Source organism: Oscarella lobularis, chromosome 5 (assembly GCF_947507565.1).
Source record: "Oscarella lobularis chromosome 5, ooOscLobu1.1, whole genome shotgun sequence".
Lineage (NCBI taxonomy): Eukaryota > Metazoa > Porifera > Homoscleromorpha > Homosclerophorida > Oscarellidae > Oscarella > Oscarella lobularis.
In genome coordinates this window covers 1,156,436-1,166,464 of record NC_089179.1, presented here as the reverse complement: position 1 = coordinate 1,166,464, position 10,029 = coordinate 1,156,436, and the positions used below count along the sequence as shown (strand labels likewise).

The window sequence follows — 10,029 nt, the reverse complement described above, 5'->3', positions numbered from 1 at the left end:
AAGTAGTCTAACCCCCGTATCATGGAAAAACGAAAGAAACCGCTCTTGTTGCGCCCGGCTCGTCCAATTCGAGACAGAAAGCGACATTCATCCGAAGAATTGGAGAAAGAGAACGAGACAAGAAACGCTAGAAAGACCGAGGAAACGGGCCTCTTTTGTTTCAACGCGGCCAAATTCGCGTCAAATTTCACACGAAGCTCGAAACTTACAGAATCGGTCAAAGATAAGGACAGTTATATCGTCGACGACGACGACGACGGCGACGACGACGAGGTGCAGACTGTTGCCTCGAAACGCCACGATCGATCTGAGGCCGAGGACGATTTTTTGAATGAAAGCGTCGAATTCGAGTTCGCAGTTCCCAAACGACCGACGAATCCCAGCAAAATGGCTGCGTAAGGCTGATTTTCCAAACGCATGGAAGGGTCATTCATTGTAGGCGTTTCCAGCAAGGCGAACGTTCTTATGGCTCTAGTTCGAAGCGAAAAGGAGACAGTCAGAGCTGATCCGACGGACTCCTTTGTTTCAGTCGTCAATTGTAATAATCGTGGGTTGAACGTTATGATTGATTTCGGCGATGGCAGAAAAATGCAGAAATTCAAGATTGATCCTGTAAGAAGAAACCTTTAAACTTAATTAATCAATAGCCTGGAAATTTTTTGCCTAGAATGACTGTTTCATGGTTCTCTTGGAGAAACTCTCAAACCAAGAGGGCGTTATGCCGGCAAGAATTTCTCTCTCGCGTGACCAGAAACACATTGGTCCTACAGATACGCCCACCTCGATTGGCCTTAACAAAGACTATGAAATCCTACGTGAGCAACGATGCCTTAGTACTCTTAACTTGATACTGTATACATAGGAGCTGTGATTCTTCCTGAAAGCCTTGTATCTGAGCTCGATGAGTCTAAAGACAGCAGAGATGATCTCATCACGGTAAAAGTGCAGACTTCGAGAGAAAGGCAGCCAAGAGAATTCAAAATTTCCAAGGTAACCGGAAAGAAAAAGAGAACGGTTTCAATATGAACTGGCGTTTCCTCATAGAAAGAGACTCTGGAGGATCTATACAAGCAGTGTGCCGCTGCCTATGAAATCGACCTCGATGCACTGAAGTTGCACTTCGACGGGGACGTCGTAGATAAAAGTGAGACACCGGAAACGTTAGACCTTGAAGGAGAAGAAATCTTTGAGATTATCTCATTCTGACTTGTACGTGTTGTAAGTTTGGTTACCTTAGTTAACATTAAATAAAAAACGTATAGCATCTTCACGATTTCTTCGAATGGCTTGGTTGCTTTTTCACTTCCTCTTGGATTAGATATTCGACGGCTCTCTCGAGGTCTTTGTTCATGCCGTTTTTGCTGCAGAACTTTGCTGCGATCTTTTTAGGATCGTCTCCCTAATGCCAGTAGTGACGTTAGTAGAGTGTTCGACGAACTTTCTTCGGTTCAACCTTGTGAACAATGAAGGCTTTGTACTTTCCCGACTGGAGCTGGATTTCCATTCGAAATAGAGCCACTTTAACCTTCTTCACGTCTTTAGATGCTCGAATGTCGGCAGTAGCCATTGGAATGCTCGTTTTCGGCTTATTTCTGCTTCTAACGCACGCGCTTTAATTGAATTGCCTTGACTTCAAAGGGCACGCTTCAATCCCGTATGCGAAGCGGTGTCCTTTACCTCTGCGTCGACTAGAGAGCGATTGAGCGCTTCGATGGCCACCGACCAGGCGGCGCTACTACTTCGCAGGCAACTAGCAGGTTTGAAGACGCGGTTTTGGGCCCCCCTCCAAGTTTTCCATTCGCCGAAACGACGAAAACCCGAAGGCGATGAATCGCGCTCGTACGATCGACGTTTATTGCGCGTAGAACTGAACAAGAGCCCGGTCGAAGGCTTCAGCGCCGGTCTCATCGACGACGACGATCTGTTCAAATGGGAGGTGCTCGTCATCGGGCCACAAGAGACAATCTAGTAACGCAAACAAAGCCATTTTCGTCTCGCGCTTCACTCATTCATTCATTCATCGATCGCTGACGATTTTTTTTTCTTTCCCAGTGAAGGCGGCTTCTTCAAGGCTCATCTTAACTTTCCCAAGGACTATCCGCAGCGTCCGCCTAAGATGAAATTCATCAGCGAAATCTGGCATCCCAATAGTAAGCCTTTCTCTCTCTCTAAAACAAACGTCAGTCACTTTACCGGGCCACGTGCTCTCCTCTCAGTTCACGCCGACGGCGAGGTGTGCATATCGATTTTACACGAACCCGGAGAGGATAAGTACGGCTACGAAAGGGCGGAAGAGCGCTGGCTTCCCGTGCACACCGTCGAAACGATAATGCTGAGCGTTATATCGATGCTCGCCGATCCGAACGATTCATCGCCGGCGAACGTCGACGCGGCAGTGAGTCATCGTCGATTGAGACCGTCCATTGTTATCCGTGTAATTGTGTAGAAACAATGGAGGGAAAGTCGAAGCGAGTTCAAGAAGAGAGTGAAGCGTTGCGTGAGAAAGAGTCAAGAGAACCTTTGATTTGGTTGTGTGTGTCTGGGCTCGTCGACTGTTGATTGGGTTTACGGTTTAAGTTCTAATAAGTCAACGGCGCTTTTTTGTACATTGCTCTAATATAACGAACCTTGATGCTTCCATGTGTGTGCGTGTGTTTCTTCTCTCTGATGCCTTCGTGTAGACTGTACTTTGTTTTGGCGTTGATTGGCCTCTCCGTTTGATTGCATGCATATTGATATGGAGATGCAGTATCGATAATCACGTTGCGTTTCTCATTTACAGTCTGTGGCGAGACAGTTCGTCGGCTGGTGCGGCTTCCCTTGATTCTTTCCTCCTGCTACAGCTCTCAGAAGTCATTCAGTCAGAATCAAAGTCGAAATCAAAAGGATTTCGAGAGGCCTGAATGGATGACGCAGGATTGCAAATGTTTTTCAGAATGGCCTTTCCTTTTCCCTTTCCCTTTCCTACAAACACGTGTTCTACTGTCATAAAAATAACCTAACTTTACCTTTGGCCTTTTTTGATGGCTGCAAAAAATCATCAAAGCTGTCATCGACGTTGCTTTCTCTAGCCAAACCGTTGTCAACATTTTCACCATTGTCTGGAGGAACGACTCTCTTTTCCTTTCTCCTACGACCACCTCCTCCTCTCTTCTTGGAATTCAAAGCAGGATGACCTCGTTTACGACCACCTGTGCTAGCCGTTTTTGTACTTAGCCAAGGACCACGTTGAACAGCCGACTTTGCAGCAGCAAGAGAACGAATTCGCTGAAATGCTTCTTTACCTTCTTGCAAAGCTGAAGACGACCCTGAAGCTGATGCTGATGCTGGTTCTGATTCTGATGATACAGGCTTGGGTTTGTGTACAGATTTCTTTTGATTTTTCACTGTTGACGTGCCCGAAGGATTTGACTTCCGCTCATCAGCTATAAAGTATCGGCTATATTAATTCAAAATCTGCGCCGGTGAGCTCACAATTTTGTCGCAGAACATTCTGCCCCAATTCTCTAAGGCCCGGCATTTGCGTCGCATCCGAATCATCAATGAAAGAATCATCAAGATCATACTCATCCAAATTGATTCGTGCAGTTAGCCAATCCGTCTAACAGAATTTCTCTCGTACGCAAAATCTCAAGATTCTTGTCCTTTGTTAGCTACCTCATTCTCTGCTTCGTCCGCATCCCCTTCACCACCACCACCAATAACGTCATTAACAATGATAGAATCGTCGTCGTTCCAGACCCGCTGGCGTTTATCGCCGACGCGAATTCGTCGAATAGATGGCGAATTTCCGGGAGCAAGGTTGATCTACTTCGAATTCGTCTTTTCCGACAAATAACTTCACACGCGCATACCTTTTTGATGACTCTAAACTTGGACTTGCATAAGGGACAACAATTCTCGACTTTCGACCACTCGAGGATGCATTCGAAGCAGAAGAGATGACTGCACGCCGTTAGAAGGCCGCGACACGCGACTTCCTCCAAGCAGATCGAACACTTGGACGCTTCCGAGGACTTTGATGCCTTTGTAAAGGCCATACAAGGCGAATTCGGAAAGATTCTAGATTCTAGAAGTAGATTCTAGATTCTAGAAGTAGATGAATGACTTGATATGAAACGTGTACAAATTCCCGTACATTAGAAAAGAAAAGAAATAATTCCGTGGAAAGATATTCATAACACAAAATAAATTCATAATAAAATGCAAGTAGAAGATGCTGCTTTGGTGGTATTCACCACATTCTTTATTTCGTCCTCAGCTTTGTCATCCCCCAACTCGGCCTTCTCTTCAACTGAATCATCTTCTTGTTTCCCTTTCGACAATTTTTCTTCCTGTTGTAAAACCTCGCTTTTCAACTCTTCACTCTCTTCTTGTACAGCTAAACCAGCAGCTGCACTTTCCTCATCTATCGATACTTTCTCCGGCTCCTCCGGTGCATCACCTGGTACAATAGAAGGCAAAGAAAGAACAGGCATTGCATCGTCATTCTCCGATAATCTCAACCATGCTGTCGCCACCCATCCGTTGTTCGTGCCAAACACAATTCGCCTCCGATCTGTGGCGCTCACATCGAGTCCCGTCACGCCCGACTCAACGTACATTCCCGCCAGGCACGCGCCGCTAGCGACGCTCCACAGGCGCAACGTCTTGTCTGACGATCCACTCAGAACGTGTTCGCCGTCGCTGAGCGGGACGACGACGTTGACCGGCAACGCGTGACCATAGAAGGTCTTCAAACACGTTCCACTATCGAGACTCCACATCTTGATCGTTTTGTCGCGCGAAGCGGAAAAAACGCTCGCCGCCGGCCGAACGACCGCCTTCACGTGTCGCACGTCCTTGCCGTGACCCTTCATCGCGTGCACGGCAACGCCCGATTCGAAATCCCACACGCGCACGACGCAATCCGTGCCGCCGCTCGCAATCAGCTTTCGTCGCCCGTCCGCCGCCGCGCAAACAAAGTCGACCGTTTTGACGGCGTCGCCGTAGCCGTCCACGGCACGCCAACTTCGAAGCGCGCGTCCCGTTGCGACGTTCCACACTACGACGGTGCCGTCGTCGGAAACGGAGACGGCACCGTCGTCGTTCTCGACGAAGACGATCGCGTTTACCCAATCGACGTGCTTGCAGTAGGTCCGCAACAATCGCCCGGTCGCCACGTCCCACAGCTTCAAATTATGATCCGCCGACGTCGTCATGACGACGACGCCGTCCGACGAAAAAACGACGCACTCCACGCTGCCCACGTGACCGCTTAATAATTTTTCATCGATTAATTCGCTGTCGTCAAGAACGTATAGTTTCGCCGTGGAGTCGAGACTTGACGTTGAAACGCGGCAACCGTCTGGCGAAACTGCCACTGACGTCACGGTGTTTGTATGCGCTGTCAATCGATAGGACGTCGCTGTGGCTTTCAAATCCCAAGCGCGTAGCGTGTCGTCGGCCGACGCTGATATTACGTGACGAAGATCCGGCGTGACGGCGAGCGCACAGACGGCCCCGCGATGACCGTCGAACGTGCGAATGCAATCGCCCGTTGTCGCACGCCAAACGCGAATCGTTCTGTCGACGGATCCGGTGACGGCGATTCCCGTTGCCATGGTAACGTCGACAGCTTGAATTCGATCGCTATGACCGGATAGAACGATAGGTGAAGTGGACGACGTCGTTGTCACGGCGGCGACGGCGGCGGCGGCGGCGACGTTCCACAGACGGGCCGTGCAGTCGTCGGAGCCGGAAATGACGACGAATCGTTGCTTTTCGTCGCCGGCAATGCCGACCGAAGTTACGGCGGCCGAGTGGCCTTCGAACATCGCGAGCAAGTTACCCAGTTTGACGTTCCAAAGTCGAGCCGTCTTATCCTTCGAACCGGAAACGAGCAGAACGTCGTCGCGGGAAAGACAGAGGCTCGTCACGCGGCTCGTGTGTCCGTCCAGCGAAAACGCAACGCGACCATACACCCTTAGAAAAAATACCATATACTGTACAATATCCCTCTGACCAATACTCACTGGCTTTCCAAATCGGTGTTCCACACGCGAAGACTTTTATCGTCGCCGCCTGAAATCGTCTTGCAGCCGTCTGACGTCACAGCTACGGCATTCACCGCGCCGCGATGATCTCGTAAGATTCCGCAAGGACCGCTCTCACACGATCCGACAACCCAATGACTGAAAGTTCAACTCGAATTAATTCTTAAAATTAGTTGCTTTCCCTACCGAATCGTTCCGTCGGCGGACGATGACACAACGTGCGATCCGTCACCTGTAATTGCCACCCCCGTCACCCAATCGCTGTGACCCTTCATCGTTTCCATGGCATTTCCGCTGTCCATGTCCCAAATTTTCACCGTGCCGTCCCAGGAGCCGGACGCGAGAACAATCTCGTCTGACGACTTCTTTCTTTTCGCCATTGCCACGCTACTGACAAAATTTCTGTGGCCTTCAAGCGACGCCTGAAGAGCTCCGCCCGGAGACGGAAAGCAGGGCAGAAGGGGAAGAAGGGACGGAGCCAAGCACATTCGAGCCTGATGGAAGAGTTTCCAGACGAGGGGTTGTTGTTCTTTGTCGGCGAGAAGCATCAGACGGCCAACTAGCTGCGATGACAGATGATGAGGATCGGCGTTGACGGCGTTGGACGCTAGGCGGAGAGCCTCGACGATGAGACGAAGTTCGCCTTCCGAATCATGGCTAGATTAGAGAGAAGAGATGAAAGACTCGAATTAAAAAAGCGAATCGTTCTAAACACAAATTAGTTTTAATTCAAAGTCTCACCTTTTTGTCGCCGATATGCTTGGTACGACGTACGCAAAGTCGGCTATTACAGCCGATATTGACGTTGCACGCAGTTTCGTCAAAAGCCATTCGTAATCGCTAAGCAGATGCTCTTCCAGTTCTGCCGTTCTTCCAGATTTGGCCAAATTCCACGGCAATTCGGTCAGCTTACGATAATTGAAGTCATCGCCGTCGTCGTATATCAACGGTTGCTCAGCAACCATACGATTATACGCTTTCCCGCCGCCGCCGCCGCCGCCGCCGCCCTCGGGAGGATCCCATGCTTTTTCGACGCCGACCCAGCGACCTTGAAAGAAATCGGCAATGGCTGAATGCCGGGCCTTCACCGCGTCGTCGTCGGCGAGATATCGTTCTCGAGCCGCTTCGTCAAATTGGCGATGATACCATCGAATTGTACGAGATCCGTCGCCGCCGGCGGAGTCCACTAAAAACTCGCCCAATTCTCGTCGCACGCGTGACCAGAGGAGTGGCGGCAAGCGGCGCACACTCGGCGTCCAATATTGATATACATCCGACAGAACCTGAACATTAATTAATTAATAATTGGAGACATCACAATGCATTTCGAAAGAATCTTTACCTGATCGTCACAGGATAAAATGTCTTCAAGTTCAGCCTCGGAAAGACCGTCTTTTGCTGCCGTGATGTAGCCGAGAGCGTGACTGACGAAAATTTCGCCGTGCAACTTTTCCAGTCGTTGAAACAGACTGCGAATAGTTGCCGAAATAGTCGCAGGAAGACAAGCGTCGTCCACAAGGCGCGGACTGTACGATTTCCATCGGATCGCCTCGTTGAAGGCGAGTCGAAGGTAGAGCGGCAGGGGACAGTCCTTGAAACGACGTAGAACGAATTCTGATTGGCGTTGGGTCAACGTTCGTTGACTTTTCGCAAGCCAATGAGCGAAAACCTGATTGCATTCGTCGAAAGTCAAGGATGAGACCTACATTAGGAGAAGAAGAAGAAAAACAGTTGCCTAATTAATCAGAGCTTTTACTTTATATACCTCTATGAATTCCTTTTCCAGGCGAAGTTGAAGGGCCGGAAGGCACTTGTACTTGGAGCCACTCAGCGTGGAAACGACCAAGTGAACGTGTCGCGGTAATTTAGTCGGAAGCCACGCAGCCTGACGACCGTCGTTCTCGTCCGAAAGCTGATCAATAGAATCGAGAAAGACGTAGAGAGGCAACTCTTCGGAGGCCAGCTTGAGTACATCGGAAAAGTGAGAAACTAAGTCTTTGTACGACTCGGGAACTGCTGAATCGTCCTTATTATAAGCTCTTGAAATCTATAAAGAAATGACCCCATATAATCGTGAGACCGTTTTACATTACCTGGCGACAGATGCTTGATAGGAGAGGACGTACAGTCGACGAGGCCGGCGTTGTCCCTAGAAATCTTAGGACAAGAACGCATCGAGGTCCCCCGACCTTTTGCAATCGCGTAGCTGTGATGGCCACAATTGACGTCTTTCCGCATCCGGATTCGCCGTGGATGACTAGAGGATGAGTGACATCGGACGAAAGGTAAGAATCCACTTTCTTGAGCAAAGAATCACGACCCTAGGACGGACGATGACATAGTTTAGCATACAAGACAAAGAAACTTAGCTAAGCGAGCCTGTACCTGAAAGAGATCACATTTTGATTTGCAAAACCTCGCGTGCTGCAGCACTTCCTGATAGACGGCATCACCGGCGTGAAGAGTGTAGGCGGCGTGCGCTGATCCAATAGCATCGACCATGATGCGATAGAAGTCATTGCAGAATTTAGCAACGTATTCCGCGTGATCAGAATGTTGTTCAGGATCAAGCCCGCCCGAACGCCAGGGAAGCAAATACGTTACAATATTCGACTCCTTGATTCTATGAAATTTAAATCCCAAATGTCTCGTAGTAGTGTAGCAGTAGAATTTCTCACCCCAAATATTTTGCTGGTATTCTGTCTTCTTTCAACATGGTCAAGAGTGACTGGGCTTCCTTGTCAACTTCTTTTGTGCCGTAGATGACGTCAATGTATGACGCCGTCGACGGATCGAAAGGCACGCATTTTTGTAGGCCAGAAAATTCGCGTTTTAGCCACCAGCAATGATGATTAGGATTTCCTGGACACCGAAAAATTCCCTGATCGATTTCGATCTCCGTAACTAGAAACTTAGCATATCACAACAAGCGACAAATTCTCCCCCCAAAAGCCTTTTACCTGAAGACAAGTAGTCTTGGACTCTGGCTCGGTCTTTGAATACAGATCTGGCAGCTCGTCGAAGTGCTTTTGTCATCAGATCTTGCAGTTGCCACCACTTTTCTCGATCCTTTTCTCGTTGATGTTCATTTGCCGGATCGTCATCATAGTAATGAGGAAGACTATAATGCCAAATCGTATCTATTTATCCAACTCACAATATAACGTACATTGAGCTGATTGGTTGTAGGAGGAAACTTGGCGGTACAATGTTCTCATCTAGCTTGTACCACTGGTAAAAAATATTCCTAACTTCTTTATCATCAATAGCCCCCAGCAAGGCATTGAAATCCTGAGCCGAGATCATATCTCTCAGTGGTCGAAATCCATACTTTTGACCAAGAAAGGTCTAAACGTAAAACCAGAATAACCAAAGGACACGCCTCAACAGAACAGTTAAAAGTAAAAAGGTTGTGATTAGGGCGCAAAAACAAAAATTAATTTGAATTACCACAAATTGAGGTCCGATGGAAATTTCTTGGCAAAGTTTGATTTCCGCCAGACACAATTCGGCGACGAGATGCTCATCGACGGCTTCGTCTCTCACACCCCAACGCATATCGACAATCTGAAAATCGAGTCCCAATGATCGGCAATAAGATTTGAGGCGAGGATAGACGTCTCGCATCAGCGCATCTCTCTCCACTTTCGTATCTAGAAGGAAGAAATGTGGCTTGATCTGATAAATCGTTTGGTTTACCTGAGAATGTCGAACTCGTGAAAATCCGGATTATTTTCGATTTGAGGGCGTGGTGACCGTGCAAATCGCCTCGAATCACTTCTGCTCGCTCACGATCGTCTGCAAAAGGCAAGCTATCTTTCTGCAGGGAGTCAGTTCAGACAAACCGAGCATTCCGAAGTGGTTCGGCTTGCATGATACCTAGAGAGGAGGCCCGTCCTAATCTTTTGAACTCTATTGAAGTCAGATAACATACCTTTGAAGACATCATAGCCAAATAGCGAAAAGACGTTCTAGAAAACGCTTTCAGACTGCT

The 10,029-nt window shown here is 48.5% G+C and overlaps 3 protein-coding genes across 3 annotated transcripts; 2 read left to right on the top strand and 1 right to left on the bottom strand.

Moving 5' to 3' along the window:
- The first annotated feature begins 19 nt into the window (after positions 1–19).
- Positions 20–1,270, top strand: LOC136187445 (uncharacterized). Its single transcript, XM_065975045.1, has 5 exons — positions 20–395; positions 450–612; positions 668–815; positions 863–990; positions 1,045–1,270. The coding sequence occupies exons 1-5, from the start codon at positions 22–24 to the stop codon at positions 1,204–1,206; spliced, it is 975 nt and encodes a 324-aa protein (XP_065831117.1). The 5' UTR covers positions 20–21; the 3' UTR covers positions 1,207–1,270.
- Positions 1,271–1,652: 382 nt separating this feature from the next.
- On the top strand, positions 1,653–2,642 carry LOC136187448 (ubiquitin-conjugating enzyme E2 G1-like). The gene is made up of 5 exons (XM_065975048.1): positions 1,653–1,757; positions 1,866–1,968; positions 2,053–2,150; positions 2,217–2,395; positions 2,447–2,642. Exons 1-5 carry the CDS (start codon positions 1,712–1,714, stop codon positions 2,522–2,524), a joined length of 504 nt encoding a protein of 167 aa, XP_065831120.1. The 5' UTR covers positions 1,653–1,711; the 3' UTR covers positions 2,525–2,642.
- LOC136187425 (NACHT domain- and WD repeat-containing protein 1-like) lies at positions 1,832–10,029 on the bottom strand. Its single transcript, XM_065975010.1, has 19 exons — positions 9,970–10,029; positions 9,881–9,914; positions 9,735–9,833; positions 9,486–9,688; positions 9,205–9,383; positions 8,996–9,156; positions 8,714–8,939; positions 8,421–8,658; positions 8,129–8,356; positions 7,801–8,082; positions 7,378–7,737; positions 6,777–7,318; positions 6,222–6,692; positions 6,015–6,173; positions 3,855–5,964; positions 3,658–3,807; positions 3,475–3,601; positions 3,009–3,425; positions 1,832–2,964 (listed from the first exon to the last, which is right to left on the bottom strand). The coding sequence occupies exons 1-15, from the start codon at positions 9,982–9,984 to the stop codon at positions 4,194–4,196; spliced, it is 4,968 nt and encodes a 1,655-aa protein (XP_065831082.1). The 5' UTR covers positions 9,985–10,029; the 3' UTR covers positions 1,832–2,964; positions 3,009–3,425; positions 3,475–3,601; positions 3,658–3,807; positions 3,855–4,193.

Excerpts from the sequence above, each read along its gene's own strand:
- LOC136187445 (XM_065975045.1), top strand. The coding sequence starts at position 22 with ATGGAAAAACGAAAGAAACCGCTCTTGTTGCGCCCGGCTCGTCCAATT. Across the intron at positions 613-667 it reads AGAAATTCAAGATTGATCCT|AATGACTGTTTCATGGTTCT; the intron begins GTAAGAAGAAAC and ends TTTTTTGCCTAG. Across the intron at positions 816-862 it reads CAAAGACTATGAAATCCTAC|GAGCTGTGATTCTTCCTGAA; the intron begins GTGAGCAACGAT and ends CTGTATACATAG.
- LOC136187448 (XM_065975048.1), top strand. The coding sequence starts at position 1,712 with ATGGCCACCGACCAGGCGGCGCTACTACTTCGCAGGCAACTAGCAG. Across the intron at positions 2,151-2,216 it reads CGAAATCTGGCATCCCAATA|TTCACGCCGACGGCGAGGTG; the intron begins GTAAGCCTTTCT and ends CTCTCCTCTCAG. Across the intron at positions 2,396-2,446 it reads CGGCGAACGTCGACGCGGCA|AAACAATGGAGGGAAAGTCG; the intron begins GTGAGTCATCGT and ends GTAATTGTGTAG.
- LOC136187425 (XM_065975010.1), bottom strand. Across the intron at positions 9,834-9,880 it reads GAACCACTTCGGAATGCTCG|ACGATCGTGAGCGAGCAGAA; the intron begins GTTTGTCTGAAC and ends TGCCTTTTGCAG. Across the intron at positions 9,689-9,734 it reads CACGAGTTCGACATTCTCAG|ATACGAAAGTGGAGAGAGAT; the intron begins GTAAACCAAACG and ends TCTTCCTTCTAG.